This window comes from Copadichromis virginalis, linkage group LG17 (assembly GCF_057382275.1).
Source record: "Copadichromis virginalis isolate Kocher_CV1m ecotype Utaka linkage group LG17, C_Virginalis_male_GT1.1, whole genome shotgun sequence".
In the NCBI taxonomy this organism is placed as follows: Eukaryota; Metazoa; Chordata; class Actinopteri; order Cichliformes; family Cichlidae; genus Copadichromis; species Copadichromis virginalis.
Window position 1 is genome coordinate 41,015,098 of NC_140634.1, and position 16,783 is coordinate 41,031,880.

The following is a 16,783-nucleotide window of genomic DNA, read 5'->3' on the forward strand; positions in this document are numbered from 1 at the left end:
AATCCGTTTCTATGCAGATGTTTCAGCTAATTAGCAAAGTTTTTATGAGCCCATACTCATGGTCCTCCTGATAAGCAAACAAACAAGATCGAATAAAATAAACCTTTATCAGGTCAGCTCACATCTGCACTAAAAGACAAAGGGAAGCATTGAAATAGAAATAAAACTGAGAAATGGATCCATTTGTTACTGTGAAACGTCAAACATACCAAACAAAAACAGGAGACAAAATGACTTTCTTCAAGCTGAACTTAGAAAGATTCTCTGACAAATACTTTGTTGATAAAAGGGGAGATGTGTTGTAACACAAAGCAGACAGCTCTGCAGGAAGTTTTATTTTTAGCTTTCAAGAAGAAGAATGCCTGAAACATCTTTGTAAACACAGCACGTAAAGAAGCACAGAGACTGTGCAGCTGCTGAGCTCAAGGCTATCACAACTAGTCCTTCTGTTTGTCCATTTGCTTAAAGGCACAATGTCAATGATCTCTAATCTTTGGGTATTAGCTCTCCCTCATACATCCTAAGCATTTCAAATAAATACATAATAAAACCAAAGAAATTCATTACCCGTGAAATTAATCTGAATAGGTTTGCACTTAAAGAACCGTATATTTGGCTGGTGGGTGTTCTCATATAAACACACAAGATAAAAAGCTGTTCTTAACAATAATAATAATAATAATAAAAAAGCAACTGGGGGTGTTCATGAGGATGAGCGAGATGGGGAGACAGTTCAAAGATATACCTCTATACTCATCAAAATATTCTTGTTTTCACACAAAACTAGGATGTTTGGATGTTATTTAGTGCTTACCTGCTTCCTCTGCAGTTTCAAAGATGGAGCGAGCTCTGAAGTTGTTCAGGGATGACTGTTGGATTTGTGTGTGAAGTATTTGTGCACCGGCATTATTTGTAAACCAAATGTGTGAAGCTTGGACTCTTGGCAATAAAAATGAGACTCTCCCTCTGAAGCCTAACGTCAGTGTCTGTTAATATGGCATTTGTCACACAAAGTTGGTTGTGTATTCCTGAAAACACACTTTTGCTTTCAATGTGCACGTCTGTTTGAAATAGTGGAGACGACGTGTCACTACATTTATGAGCTCTGCCGTGCTTAGAGCAGCATAAGAGTTTAAACTGAGCAGAAATGTTTGTGTTCGGTCTCCTTCCATTGTTTTCTCTCAGATTTCATGTAAATTGTCATCAGAGAAAAAGCCTGTATTCAGTTCCTCTTCATAACCCCGGGGTCGGCCATCTCTCTCCTGCTAAACACCTGATGTGGCTGAGAACAGGTGGACTGCAGAGACCATCATCCCTGTTACATTTCTTGAATAAACAGATGAAGAGCAGCAGCCAGATGTAGTGAAAAATCATGTTCACCCTACACAAAACAGACACGGTCCTGATCTGAATTCTGATCCAACGTGTCGGGGTTGGCTTTGTCTGGTGGTGCTGTTGTTGCCATGCCAATGACAAGTAGCTCTAATTAGTGCACTCGCGAGCTACGCCGCAGATACGCACGGTGAGCAATAAGGGCAACACCGCAGCTACTTGAATGGTAGCCAGATCGGGACAATTAAGCATGCAGCATCGGGCAGGTGCTTTGCAAACACAAACACCGGAGGAGTGGCCAAAGTCCTGACAGGAAAGATGCTGTCGTTGGTATCGTCATGGCCACTGCTTTAATGAGGGCAAACAAACTTATGGGGAGATGGTGCAGAAGAAAAGGGAAACAAACAATGACTCCTGCATGCTGGAAACTTATTACAAGCAGCTCAAAACACATATACAGTACAGGAAGAAACAAAGCATGAGAGCGGGAAAAACATTAGGAGAACGTCTGCTTTGTAAACCCAATTAGTTAAGCGCAAAAGAGCAAAAAGAAAAAAAAGAGCAGGAAAAGATGGTTTGATGGTGGGGGGTGATGGAGGGGGCGGGAGCAGTGGATGAGTGGGATGGGCTACTAGAGGTGGAAACGGAGACAGGCTGACAGAAGAAGCGAAGCAGAGCGCAGAGAGGGGGAGGCAGGGCTGTGGTCTTACGAGTCCCTCGCTCTCTCTCTGGAGTTGCATGCAGACAGATTTCCACCCAGAAAGGATTCAACAGTGTGATCGCTGCACGACGGACTACTGAGCTGAACCTCACATCACCTGAGGCCACTGCACTACCTCACCTGAGGATGAAGGATCACTGAGAGATGATCTCAGCAGGTAAACTAATGCACATCATCATCATCATATAGTGCTGCTCTGACAGCATGTGAATGTGCTGCACCGTAAAAGGAATTCATTTGTAGATAAACACACACAGCGTGCTGACATGTTGCTGAGCTGTGAGTCACGATTTTCCAGCAGTGATTATTCCGAGCGGAGAATAATTAGACCAAATGAGCGGCTGGCAAGCAGCAACAAACACTTCTTATAAGATAAATGCAGCGACTTTGCTGCCCCCTGAGGAGATGGACACAACAAAATGCTGATACAACACCAAACTCATTTACATGCGTCTTTAGGCTGAGGTCAGTAGGACAAACCTTATCATGTCACAGATAATATGAGCTTAAATAAAAGAGTAATTTTGTGTTCTCAAAGGGGCATTTTTAAGATTACACTACAGCAAATGAAGGTGTTGAACTCTGCTTGGGGACAAACGTGTTGACGAAAAGTCTGAGCTCACAGCACACAGATGTGCTGCAGCTAACACTTATTTACCCTGTTTTTAATCAGTGAAGACACCAGATTTATACATTTAGGTATTTTTAATCTTTTAGAATAATCAAAATGGCGCATGCACTGTTGGCTCCAGTAATGTTTTCAGAAATGTATGAATCCTACATTTACATGAGGAATATTGGACCAGGTGTGGCATGATGCCATCATTTCTGGTTTTAGATTAGATTTTTTGTGAGTACAATTTAATTCATTCAAAGTTCAATTACTCAACTGTAGGTCTGTGAAGGTTCTCAGTCATCCAGGTCATCGTAGTCTAAGGAGCTTCTTCAGTTCTAAGGAACTGAAGAAGCTCCTTAGACCACTCAACTGTAGGGAAATTTGGATCTCTATCAGGAATTATCTGATCCGATTAAGACCAGACAGTTTAAGTTCAGATATAGTCATGTGGTGACAAACCGATGTGTGCTCTGTTTTTGACCCATCAGTGTCGTTTCATACACATGAATTAAATTCAGTTTTATGTATACAGTGCCAAACCTCAACAACAGTCGCCTTGGTTGTACTGCAGAGAACCAGCTCGCAGTATTCAGCACTCATTTTGTGAACACCACATGATGAGAACCATCAAAGACAAAAGGCAAGGCATCAAAAACTGATTAAACGCAGACTGTGCACATGAAGAAGACGGCAGAGGGACCAGGCCATGTGTTAGAGGATGATCAACCAGTTGAGTTAAATGATAGAGATGTGATGTGACATCCAGACCAGGAGGAAAACATTTCCTAATAAAAAATATTTCACCTTTTCCTGCCCTAGGGTCATATGGAATTTGACTGAGGAGGAGCACAAATCCTGATGACAGAGGGACATGGCAAAATTCTCTGCTTCAATCAGTTCTTCCAGTCTATGAATGATAAATCAGTGGATGGACTCCGTTAGTCCGACTGGTATATAAGGACTCTCTGTGCATGTGTGACTATCTCGGTGCTGACCTTGGTGCAACACTCCCTGCCCTTGGACCACAGGCCTCTAAAGTTCAGAGCAACAATCAAACAACCTTCCTTCCCCCCATTTTCAACCTTCTCCTTTCAGTGTTGTGCAGAACACGAGAACCTGACAAAGTCTCACAGGTGCGTTAGCCCCTAACGGGACTTTCATAATCTCCAAAGATCAAAAGCTGAATATGTCCTGAAAAGCTGGAAGCAGAGCAGAGAGGAGGATTGTTTTGGTGCTGGCATCATTTTCAGGCAGAGATGACACTGGAGGCAACAGTTTAAGCACAACAGACAATGACAGGACAGAGCTTTACATGAAAGACGCCATTGATGTTAGTTCACTGGTGCAAATCACATGCACCCCGAAGAGGGGTGGGTGTGCACTGCACAGACCTTTACCACTGGATAACTGGAACCAGTATCCCTGAACATCAAAAGCTGCAAAAGAGATGGATCAAACAAATGAACTTTACCAAGTCCGGAGACAGTGGAGTGGTCCAACATGCTTCTAATACTGCTAAGCTGGAGAGGACACCGCTAGGAGGAAGTGGTGAGTTTAAACCTCTCGTGTCAGTCTTAGACGATTACAGTTGACTTGTTCCCAACGAGAACACTACAAGTCCTAAAGCTAAAGAACCTGGGTGTACGTGGAACCAATGAAAATGTGTGTTCAAGGCAAAACAAATATATACATAAATGTTTTTATAGATATTTTATATATTAAACAGCTACACTAATGGAAAGCTTACTTTCACTTGGCGTGGCTGTAAACATGGAAAATAACTACAGTAACTGCAAAAAAAATGTTAAAAACACTCGAGTAAAAGGTCACTGGCTGTTCTCTTCACACACCTGGCCAATAACGACATGCTTTTCTTGGTTAAAGCACACAAACATGTGTCCAGTTCCACTTTGGTAAAATCATTTTAAGCCTTCTGGAGTCTTAGAAATGTTCTAATACAAACTAACCTAACCTTAACCATTGGCACATGTATTTGATGTTCAGGGTTTTCTTTCCCGTTTGACTGCAGCTATCCAAAGACCGTCTTTGGTTTTTACCGAACCCTTTTCAAATTTCTACTAAATGAATTCCTGCATTTTGCTGGTGAATGATCCTTTCAGTCTGAAATCTTATCACACACTTACCCCATCCATTTCTGACGTTTTCAAGACAACGAATAATCATCATGAAAAAGACATGCAAGCAGTTCTGAAGATATAATAGTGTCTGTAATTCTGACCGCTTAACACTGATTTCTTTAACTTGGTTTCCACTGTGAAGTATACATTACTTAAATTAGATTTTCAACAAGCACAATTAAATGATCAAAGAGTAGCAATGTCACGCAAGGGGAAAGCTTTGTGCTTGTAGACGATCCATTCTTCACTAAAACCAAGCGCAGTGTCCTTTGCAGGGTTTGCCGGTTTGATGACACTTGAACAAATCTTTCATATAACTAAGCTTTCACACTTCTGAACAGTCTGTGTTTGTGCAAACTACTCTTCAGGCCTCTTCCTCCTATCAAGATAATGCACACGTCCTCAGTGTTGATGTCTGCAGCCACCATGAGCAACACGACTGTGCTTGACACCGCTGACCCATCTGATCTTGACATGAACTCTTCTGAGGAAATATATCCCATCAGCTTCCAGGTATTGCTGCACCCTTATAGACGCATCTTAGATTGAACTTCAAAAGGAGATCAGAGACTCTGTGACCTCCTTTAACTTCTTTAATAAAATGTTTCTAATATAGGTGCTTTTAAGTAATAAAATTATATTATTGTTTTTAAACATCTGATGTCTTCTCACATCGGTTTCTTTTATCAGCAATTTCATTTTATTATTATTACTATTATTAGTAATATTACACAGCTGTAGGATATTTGCTTACAGTCAAATAAAAAATACGTAATTTAACTTCTACAAAATGTTCAATGAAGCGCCCTCATATCCTCCAATGTCTTTCTGTCGACAGGCTTCTCTGACAGGCTTCTTGCTGTTGGAGATCATTCTGGGTCTGAGCTCCAACCTCACTGTGCTGATCCTCTACTGTATGAAGCAGAACCTCATCAGCTCCGTGTCCAACATCATCACCATGAACCTGCATGTGGTTGATGTGTTGGTGAGTAGGGATGTGCGCCAAAAACAGCTTCACAGCTCTGCTTGCATTGATCACACTATGTGCTCACTGTGTCAGGCAACTGGTTTATCAGTAACTCAAGTAATCCAACAACGAGCTCCAATTCAAACCATCATGTGTCAGAAAGGCATAAACAGCCTCATACCAAAGTAATATCAGCACAGCAGATAATGAAAAGCTGAGTGCGAACATGACAGTGAGGAACACAAAAATGTGCATTTTAGCCTCATTCTTATTTATGCACACACTGCCGTTACCTGCTCCAGCGCCCAATGACCTCTGAAGAAGGCCAACGCCATTTCCTCCACTGCAGTCATCGTTTCCACTAACAACACTATCAGAGTCAGCTGCTAAGAGGCATTTCATAGCACTATGGGTTACCACTGAACGATTCTGAGGTTCTCACATCATTGAGAACGATTATGTCACTAACGTTTGTTTTCTAAGAGTGTAGTGTTGTTTAACTGCTCTACAGGGGAAGACCCTGCAGGTGGAGTGGATGTGATGAATCATAGTCAGCCCATTAATAATACTGTATTTTTAAAAATCCTATGTACTAACCTCGCTAAACCCATATTTTTAAATGTCATGCAAAAACACAAACTTGTAGCACATATCTGCATCTCCATTACAAGCATGTGAATAGGTTCAGAGACTGAAAGCAGCAGTACATTTTGTCCAATTAAAGTTGACACTGAACCTTTTGTTGAGCAGGTAGATGAAACCATATGTAAACAGTAGGGGTGCAACGATACACAAAATTCACGGTTCGGTTCGGTTCGATACTTTGGTGTCACGGTTCGATATTTTTTCGATACAAAAAAATGTTCATGCCTTTTTAATTTGTCATTTATTAAAATTATAAATATATATTTTAACTCAAAAGTACAGTTTTTAAATTTAACCCTAACCCTTGTGCGTTTTTTTTATTTTGACAGCGAATGCGCACCTGCGGACCACTTATGTGCAGCCCTGGTTATTTAGCTCGTCATATTGCAGCCACAGAAATTCTTTTGTCCATGAAACCATAAAGCTGCACTTTCTTTTTGCCTTATAGTCTGATTTGTCATAACTTCTCCGTTTTGTGGTAAGCTTTTCTTTGGCTGTCACTTCTTCGCCCTGACCTGTCTTATTTGGCTCAGCAGAACTGAAATATATATCCTGCTGCTTTTACACACGGACTCACATAAGCTCAGCGATTCTCTGCGCGATCAACCTCTCACATGTTTAAGCTGCGGGAGATTTCACTTGTCATGTTTGCATAGTAAGCTAACGATTAATAAGACGATGTCAGAGGAATTGGTGCACAAATTATCATCACTCACAGATCAGTGCTGTCGCTCTCTATACACAGTTCGCACGATTGCAAAGTGAAAGCAAAAAAACAAGCGCAAATTCAAACGCGACTTCAATATGTCACATATTGACAGTGGCTCACCGATGCCAATGACATAATTACCCAGCTACATTTCTGAAAGAATGCAAAAGCATTGACATATATTTTTCCTTCCTACAATAGCCCGACGGGCAGGGCAGAGAGATTTTGGTAGCCCGACTGGAAAAATCGCTAGCCCCAGGACGTCGGGCTAGCGATATTGCGAGCCCTGTATCTGATTGAGGAATCCCTCATCTTTGGAAAAGAGAGTTTATTACAGAGAAATGGCTCTTTCCAAAATAAAAGCTATACTATCCGCTTCTTCTGGGCTATATTCTCAGCAGCATATTAAACATATCAGGTCCCCATAAGGAGAATCATGTGCTAACAGCTGTCTAAATGACTCGGCTAAAGTTTGGGGCATGCATGCTTGTTGTTTTTGTCTTTGCACTAGGATGATGTCGGCGTAAATGTGCAGTCATATTCGTTGTGTTCCCACTAGTGCTTTCAGGTTAATCTCGTTGAAATGACCTTAACGCCACAACACGGCAAATCTCCGTTAACGAGCTACCCCTGATCGCCCCGTGCGTGGGGCTAGACGGTCAACACGTTAACGAGCTAACTGCGCTAACACACTAGTTCCCACCCATGTAATTGAGCATTGCGTGGCACATCCAACATACCGTTTTACTTTAGTCCATGACGCGTCACATGAAAACCAAAATAATTCCAAACGCCAGATCTGAATGAGGGTGGGGGAGGTTCAATTTGCCATGTTGCAAGGAGAGCTTAACTTCTGTCTCGCTAGCTTGCACTGCGCTCTTCCTTCTGACGATGCTGTCTGTGTTGAGCGCTCAGTGGATCTGCGCTCGACAGTGCAGCCTAGGCGGAGTAGTCGAACGCAGATTCACTGAGCGCTCAACACAGACAGCATCGTCAGAAGGAAAGTTGATAAAATAAATTACAAATTTTGTATTGTTCGATACATATGCGTACCGAACCGAAAGCACTGTATCAAACGGTTCAATATCGATACGAATATTGCAGGGTCTTTATCAAAAACTCGTCCCCAGTTTGGCTGTGCACAGTTCTGATTGTCATATTTAACTGTATGTTTCTTTTCTTCCTGCCCACTCCTGTTTATCAACAGCAGCAGAGGTATACCAAGGTTAATACAGGCAATTAATACCAAACAACACTGTGGGAAAAAACTTAAACAGTTAACAGAAATGCATATTAAAAATACTGGTAGCTGCCAGTGTTACCCCTCAGCCTCACAGTAGATAGATATGATTTCCTTCTTATCTTATTGCAAGATTTTCAGGAAACCAAACCTCTGACCTTGACCTTAAGGTCGAGGTCACTGAAATTTGAGCTCATCTGAGATGTTTAACAGTTGTGCCTATGGTATGAATTTCACAATCCTACGTGGCTTCTTTCTCAAGCTATCGGATTCAGAAAGTTGGTTGCCCGCTCAACAATAACTCATCAGCCTTTTACAGCCGAGGGATAAAAACTGGACTTGGAGGAAAAAATTAAAGAATAAATTCAATAAGCCTGCCTTTAACCAATACATGAAATAAAATCAAACATGTTGCATTTGGGACATGATCTGTCTCCGTCTCTACTTCCAGATATGCGTGTGCTGCATCCCACTGACAACTATGGTGATTCTGATTCCACTGGAGGTGGACACAGCCATGATGTGCTGCTTCCATGAAGCCTGCGTCTCCTTCACGAGTGTAGCAACCGCCGCTAATGTCCTAGCCATCACCGTGGACCGTTATGACATCTCAGTACGTCCAGCGAACCGTGTGCTTACAATGGGCCGAGCTGTGGTTCTGCTGGGATCCATCTGGGCTTTATCCTTTTTCAGTTTCCTCGTTCCATTCATGGAAGTGGGCTTCTTTATCAGATCCAGTTCATATCTTTTGAACCAGACTACAGTGGTGACTGTACCTCATACAAATGAGTACTACACAGAGGTGGGTCTGTACTATCACTTGCTAGCACAGATTCCTATATTCTTTTTCACAGCTGTTGTAATGCTGGTGACTTACTACAAGATTCTTCAGGCTCTTAACATTCGCATTGGAACACGGTTTCAGAACAACTTGCCTAAAAAGAAGCAAAAGAGCAAAAACACCATCTCTCTTAGCACTGCAACACAAGCAGAGTCAACTGAGGTTTCACAGAGCAGTACAGGTGTCAGGGCAGGTGGAAATGCACCTTTGGGCATGCGAGCATCAGTGTCTGTGATTATTGCACTAAGACGAGCCGTAAAACGTCATCGAGAGAGAAGGGAGAGGCAGAAACGAGTCTTCAGAATGTCTCTTCTCATCATTTCCACGTTCTTATTTTGTTGGACTCCAATAACTGTACTCAACACGATCATCCTCAGTACTGGACCCAGTGATCTGGCTGATCGCCTCCGCCTGGGTTTCTTGGTAATGGCCTATGGAACCACCATCTTTCACCCACTCCTCTACGCCTTCACCCGGCAGAAGTTCCAAAAGGTTTTGAAGAGCAAGATGAAGAAGAGGGTGGTGTCTGTTGTTGAAGCTGACCCTACACCAAACAATGTGGTCATACATAACTCATGGATCGACCCCAGGAGAAACAAGAAGGTCACCTTTGAGGACACAGATGCCAGACAAAAATGTCTATGTTCACAGGACGCAGAGTAATGGGGCTAGCTCAAATGTAAATATGTCAAATATATACAATATATTGCTAAAAGGGAGATGGAGATGGAACAGGGGAGAAAAACTAAAGCTAAAATGGTGTGCTGATTAAACAATGGAATGCTTACACTATATTGCCAAAAATATTCCATATTATCAACAAAGAATTCAATTCTGGATTTAACAGGAAGTCAATGAAGGGAAGCCAATACAGGAGAAATCTGCTCTCTCTTTCTAGTCTGACTCTTGCTGCAGCATTTTGGATCAGCTGAAGGCTTTTCAGGGAGTTTTTAGGACTTCCTGATAATAATGAATTACAGTCGTCCAGCCTGGAAGTAATAAATGCATGAACTAGTTTTTCAGCGTCACTCTGAGACAGGATATTTCTAACTTTAGAGATGTTGCACAAATGGAAGAAAGCAGTCTTACATATTTGTTTAATAGGTGCGTTGAAGGACATGTCCTGGTCAAAAATGACTCCAAGGTTCCTCACAGTGTTACTGGAGGCCAAGGTAATGCCATCCAGAGTAAGAATCTGCTTAGATACCATATTTCTAAGCTTTTCAGGGCCGAGTACAATAACCTCAGTTTGATCTGAAGTAAGAAGCAGAAAGTTAGCGGCCATCCAGGTCTTTATGTCTTTAAGACATTCCTGCAGTTTAACTCATTGGTGTGTGTTATCTGGCTTCATGGACAGATAGAGCTGGGTGTCATCTGCATAGCAGTGTAAATGTATGCTATGTCTTCTAATGATGCTGCCTAAGGGAAGCATGTATAATGTAAACAGAATTGGTCCTAGCACTGAACCCTGTGGAACTCCATAATTAACCTCAGTGTGTGAAGAGGACTCTCCATTTACATGCACAAACTGGAGTCTATTAGATAGATATCATACAAACCACTGCAGCACAGTACCTGTAATACCTACAGCATGTTCTAATCGCTCTAATAGGATATTATGGTCGACAGTATCGAACGCTGCACTGAGGTCTAGCAGGACAAGCACAGAGATGAGTCCACTGTCAGAGGCCATAAGAAGATCATTTGTAACCTTCACTAAAGCTGTTTCTGTGCTGTGATGAGCTCTGAAACCTGACTGAAACTCTTCAAATAAACCTCTGCAGATGATCTGTTAGCTGTTTGACAACTACTCTTTCAAGGATGTTTGATATGAAAGGAAGGTTGGAGATTGGCCTATAATTAGCTAAGACTGCTGGGTCTAGAGATGCTTTTTGAGTAAAGGTTTAACTACAGCCAGCTTGAAGGCCTGTGGTACATAGCCGATTATTAGAGATAGGTTGATCATATTTAAGATTGAAGCATTAATTAATGGCAGGACTTCTTTGAGGACGCCAGGTGGACACAAGAGATGAAGGGAGCCACCAGGCTGAAGAAGGAGTCCCATCGGGCTTGGTTAGCCTGTGGGACTCCGGAGGCAGCCGACAGGCACCGACATGCCAAGCAGAACGCGGCGCGGGCAGTGGCTGAAGCAAAAACTCGGGTGTGGGAGGAGTTTGGAGAGGCCATGGAAAAAGACTTTTGGACTGTCTCGAAGAGATTCTGGCAAACCGTCAGGCGTCTCAGGAGGGGAAAGCGGTGCTCTACCTGCACTGTGTATAGTGCTGGCGGAGCGCTGCTGACTTCGACTGAGAAAATTGTCAGGCGGTGGAAGGAATACTTCGAGGACCTGCATAATCCCACCGATGCGTCTTCCGAGGAGGAAGCAGAGTCTGGGGATGAGGGGAATGACCCGTCAATTTCTGGAGGCGAGGTCACTGAGGCAGTTAAACAACTCCTTGGTGGCAGAGCCCCTGGTGTTGATGAGGTCCGCCCAGAGGTCCTGAAGGCTCTGGACATGTAGGGCTGTCCTGGTTGACACGCCTCTACAATGTTGCTCGGAAATCAGGGGCAGTACCCCCGGACTGGCAGACCACGTGGTCCCCATCTTTAAGAAGGGGGACCAGAGGGTGTGTTCCAACTACAGGGGGATCACACTCAGCCTCCCTGGGAAAGTCTATGTCAGGGTGCTGGAAAGGAGAGTCCGTCCGCTAGTCGAACCTCGGATACAGGAGGAACAATGCAGTTTTCGTCCTGGTCGCGGAACACTGGACCAGCTCTTTATCCTCTCAGGGATACTTGAGGGTGTATGGGAGTTTGCCCAACCAGTCTACATGTGTTTTGTGGACTTGGAGAAGGCATTCGACCGTGTCCCTCGGGGTGTCCTGTGGGAGGTGCTGCGGGAGTATGGGGTGTCTGGCCCATTGCTACGGGCCATTCAATCCCTATACAACTGTTGCAAGATCTTGGTTCGCATTGCCGGCAATAAATTGGCCTCGTTCCCAGTGGGTGATGGGCTCCGCCAGGGCTGCCCTTTGTCACCGATTCTGTTCATAATTTTTATGGACAGGATTTCTAGGCGCAGCCAAGTGGCGGAGGGCTTTCACTTTGGTGGCCTCAGAATCTCATCTCTGCTTTTCATGGATGATGTGGTTCTGTTGGCTTCATCGGGTGAGGGCCTCCAGCTCGCACTGGAACGGTTCACAGCCGAGTGTGAAGCAGCGGGAATGAGGATCAGCACCTCCAAATCTGAGGCCATGGTTCTCAGCCAGAAAAGGGAGGAGTGCCCACTTCGGGTCGGGGATGAGTTCCTGCCCCAAGTGGAGGAGTTCAAGTACCTCGGAGTGATGGGAGAAGGGAGCCGGAGATTGACAGACGGATTGGTGCGGCGGCTGCAGTGATGCGGACGCTGCACCGGTCCGTCGTGGTGAAGAGGGAGCTGAGTGTAAAAGCGAAGCTCTCAATTTACCGGTTGAGCTACATCCCTACCCCCACCTATTGCCACGAGCTGTGGGTAGTGACCGAAAGAACGAGATCGCGGATACAAGCGGCAGAAATGAGCTTCCTCCGAAGGGTGGCTGGCCTCTCCCTTAGAGATAGGGTGAGAAGTTCGGCCATCTGGGAGGGGCTCAGAGTAGAGCCGCTGCTCCTCCACATCGAAAGGAGCCAGCTGAGGTGGTTCGGGCATCTGACAAGGATGCCTCCTGGGCGCGGTGTTCCGGGCATGTCCCACCGGGAGGAGGCCCCGGGACAGACCCAGGACACGCTGGAGAGATTATATCTCTCGGCTGGCCTGGGAACGCCTTGGTGTCCCCCCGGATAAGCTGGAGGAGGTGGCTGGGGAGAGGGAGGTCTGGGCTTCTCTGCTTAGGCTGCTGCCCCCACGACCCGGCCCCGGATAAAGTGGATGAAGATGGATGGATGGACTTCTTTGAGCAGTTTTGTAGGAATGGGGTCTAAAAGACACGTTGATGGTTTGGAGGAAGTAATTATTGAAGTTAACTCAGAAAGATCAATTGGAGAAAAAGAGTCTAAATGAATATCAATGGTACTGAAAGTAGCTGTAGATAATATTACATCTGTGGGATGATTATTGGTAATTTTTTCTGTAATGGTTAAAATTTTATTTGTGAAGAAGTTCATGAAGTCATTACTAGTTAACGTTAAAGGGATGGTTGGCTCAACAGAGCTCTGACTGTTTGTCAGCCTGGCTACAGAGCTGAAGAGAAACCTGGGGTTGTTCTTATTTTCTTCAATCAGTGACGAATAGTAAGATGTTCTGGCTTTGCGGAGGGCTTTCTTATAAAGCAACAAACTATTTCTCCAGGCTAAATGATGATCCTCTAAATTTATGACACGCCATTTCCTCTCCAGCTTACGAGTTATCTGCTTTAGGCTACGTGTTTGAGAATTATACCACGGAGTCAGGTACTTCTGATTAGAGACCTTAGTTTTCACAGGAGCTAAAGTTGTATGCAGGGAAGAAGTAAAAATATTTAAAAAAAAGATAATGGACCTGTGTGGCGACACTACCACTACTACTCCCACTCTGCAACATGTTGGTACAGAGCATTGAGGAAGATAATTATATTATTAATATTAAGATTAAGATTATATCCTTAAACTTAGTTACAGCACTTTGTGAAAGACATCTACTCTGATCAAATGTATTCCCCACTGCTATGTAACCCATTACTGTAAATTTATATACCATTAGAAAATGATCAGACAAGAGAGGGCTTTCTGGAAACACTGTAAAATGTTCAGTCTCTATGCCATATGTCAGAACAAGATCTAGGGTGTGATTAAAGTGGTGGGTGGGTTCTTTTACATTTTAAAAACTGAGAGAGACACTAAATTAGGCACAGGTGGACAATAGATAACGACAAAACTGCTTTGTTTTTTTTCCTCATTTTCCAACGAAGGGCAGACAAAGCTAAGTGTCAGCCTTTCAAATGATTTAAAACTGTCTCTGGGTCTTTTGATTGTTGATTAATAATTGTTTGGCAAAGTTACTCACCTATTCAAATCATAAAATTCTGGTGTTCCAATCACTTCCATGACCGCAGGTACATAAGCCCAAGCACCTAGGCATGCAGATTGCTTTCCACAATTACTTGTGAAAGAAAAGGTTGCTCTCTGGAGCTCAGTGAATTCCAGCATGGTAGTGTGATAGGGTACTACCTGTGCAACATGTCTAGTTGTGAAATCTTCTCACTACCAAATATTCTAAAGTCAACTGTTAGTGGTATTGTATTATAGCAAAGTGGAACAACAGCTACTTAATGTAGATCATAGGTAGACCATGTAAAATCACAGAATGCGGTCAGCGGATGCCGCATAGTACACAGAAGTCGCCAACTTTCTGCAGACTCAGTTTCTACGGACCTCCAAACTTCCTGTGGCCTTCAGATGAGCTCAAGAACAGTGTGTAGAGTTCTTCATGGAATGGATTTCCATGGACGAGCAGCTGCATCCAAGCCTTACATCACCAAGTGCAATGCAAAGTGTTGATTGTAGTGGTGTAAAGCATGGCACTACTGGACTCTAGAGAGTCCTTCACTTCTTTACAGTGCAGAATCTCACTTTCCCACCTGGCAATCCAATGGACAAGTCCTGGTTTGGTGGTTGTCAGGAGAATGGCACTTGTCTGACTCTACAGGGCCAAGTGTAAAGTTGAGTGAAGGAATTGGGGTGAGGGATTGTTTTTCAGAAGTCCGGCCCAGGCCCCGAGTAGGGATGGGTACCGGTATCGCACCGGTTCTGACATAAACAGTAGTAACCAGACCGAAAAGCAGCGCACATTTCGGTGCTTTATTTCCCTGAGATGTCATACACTTTGGATTTTAGCCAATCATTTTACCTTTCCAAGGATAGTCGGCAGGCCCAGGTATGTAAGTTCTTTTAGAGCAGAGCTACAGATTAAAAATGCCCAAGGCAAAGCGGTCAAAAGTCTGGCTGTACTTCACAGCAAAAGATGCAAACTCAGCAGCAACAAGTGCTTTAAGGTGATACTGTGCAAAGGAGGTAACACCTCGAATCTGATGAAACGCCTGGCGACGCATAGCGTTTTGTTAAAAGCCGAGAAATGCGCCGTATTTGATAGCTTGCTGCGAGACCTCACACCGAGTGCAGGTGTGGTGCCTGTTATCGGACCCGGAGTTAGCAACATCCCCCAAAAACCCGAAGAGGAGAGTCCTGGCCCCTAGCCCTGCCAGTGTAGCAGAAATGATGACGGATGATGATGCAGCAGCAGCCGTTCTTCTCTGCATGAGTAGCTTAATGTTGTTCGTGTGTAATTTACGTTGAGTAGGCTAACCACGTTATTACATTAATGCATGTAAGGTGAACTAGCAAACACCATCATAGCTACATGCGGCTGTCTTCTTGTTTGATGGCAGGTACTCCCTTCACCCTGGCCAAAAAGGCTAAAATGACCAAAGAAAAAGTGGAAAACAGCTAAACATGAGAAACAAATACTTTTGGCAATATAGTTTGTATTTAGTGAGCTACCTGAAATATAAACTAATATGCCAACTTCAGATAAGCCAATGAGTTCATGTCCCCTGAAAACAAAGGAATAAACAGAAAAAAAGAAGGGTTTTGTATATTTTGTATACACATCACATGTCATAAGGGAAATCACCAGTAGCTTGAGTTTAAGAACTGCATATCGTTTTTTGTTTTTCTTATCTCAGTGCAAAAGAAAATTCTCAAGATAGGCATCATAGATACACGAAGAGAGTAACATATTGGTATGTGCTGTGAAATGTTGTGGAGTGCCAAGGACAATTTAGTCAATAAATGCTCATCTAAGCAGCAGTGTTTGTTATTTTCTGGTAATACAGTATGAGAAGAACATCTGTTCTGTTCATACCTTGATATTGTTTGTTACCATTTGTAATAAACTACACAACAAGTGGCAGTACGCCTGGTGATTTTCCACCTGGAGCAAGCGTGACAAGCGAAATATCATTTCTCCTTCACTTCCTCCCTCACCCTTCATCAAATTCCTATTTTTAGATTTTTCTGGAAATGATGCAAAGGCTTCAAATCTATTGACTCAACTACTCATTCTCTAAAACAACCGTTTTAGAGACCAAACCATTGTTTCTCAGTGGCTCAGGAGGTATAGCAGGTCATCTATTAATCAGAAGGCTGATGGTTTGATCCCCACATAGCCTTGGGCAAAACACTAACTCCAGTTGCCCTCCGATGCATCCGTCAGAGTATGAATGTGTTCTTAGATAGAAAGCACTTGCATAGAAAAAAACATATGAAAAAGCGCTTGTGTGAATGAGGCAAGTTGTATCAAAGTGCTTATAGTGGTCAGATCGGGTAGAAAAGCACTATAAAGTAAATTATATAAATTATTTAGGTACAGTGCGCATGCCTTACATGCTGTAAAAGTGCCTTGCAAATCACAAGACAACCCTCTTTAGTCCAACCAAAGTGATTCCCGGACCCAGGAGTGTGAAGCACAACCAAAACAAAAGGAATTTAGTAAAGCTGACTTAGTTGTTGGAAGGCAACCTTCTGTTAGAGCAGACAGCACAAACTGAGACCACCGATACAAA

The 16,783-nt window shown here is 43.4% G+C and overlaps 2 protein-coding genes across 2 annotated transcripts in view; one reads left to right on the forward strand and one right to left on the reverse strand.

Moving 5' to 3' along the window:
• The window catches only part of cog5 (component of oligomeric golgi complex 5), a 72,128-nt gene that overhangs the window by 31,394 nt on the left and 23,951 nt on the right, over positions 1-16,783 (reverse strand). The window lies entirely within an intron of this gene.
• On the forward strand, positions 2,006-10,329 carry LOC146689998 (G protein-coupled receptor 22-like). The gene is made up of 5 exons (XM_085436200.1): positions 2,006-2,210; positions 3,489-4,217; positions 5,176-5,320; positions 5,646-5,792; positions 8,820-10,329. Exons 3-5 carry the CDS (start codon positions 5,198-5,200, stop codon positions 9,870-9,872), a joined length of 1,323 nt encoding a protein of 440 aa, XP_085292326.1. The 5' UTR covers positions 2,006-2,210; positions 3,489-4,217; positions 5,176-5,197; the 3' UTR covers positions 9,873-10,329.

Excerpts from the sequence above, each read along its gene's own strand:
- LOC146689998 (XM_085436200.1), top strand. The coding sequence starts at position 5,198 with ATGCACACGTCCTCAGTGTTGATGTCTGCAGCCACCATGAGCAACACG. Across the intron at positions 5,321-5,645 it reads TATATCCCATCAGCTTCCAG|GCTTCTCTGACAGGCTTCTT; the intron begins GTATTGCTGCAC and ends TTCTGTCGACAG. Across the intron at positions 5,793-8,819 it reads TGCATGTGGTTGATGTGTTG|ATATGCGTGTGCTGCATCCC; the intron begins GTGAGTAGGGAT and ends CTCTACTTCCAG.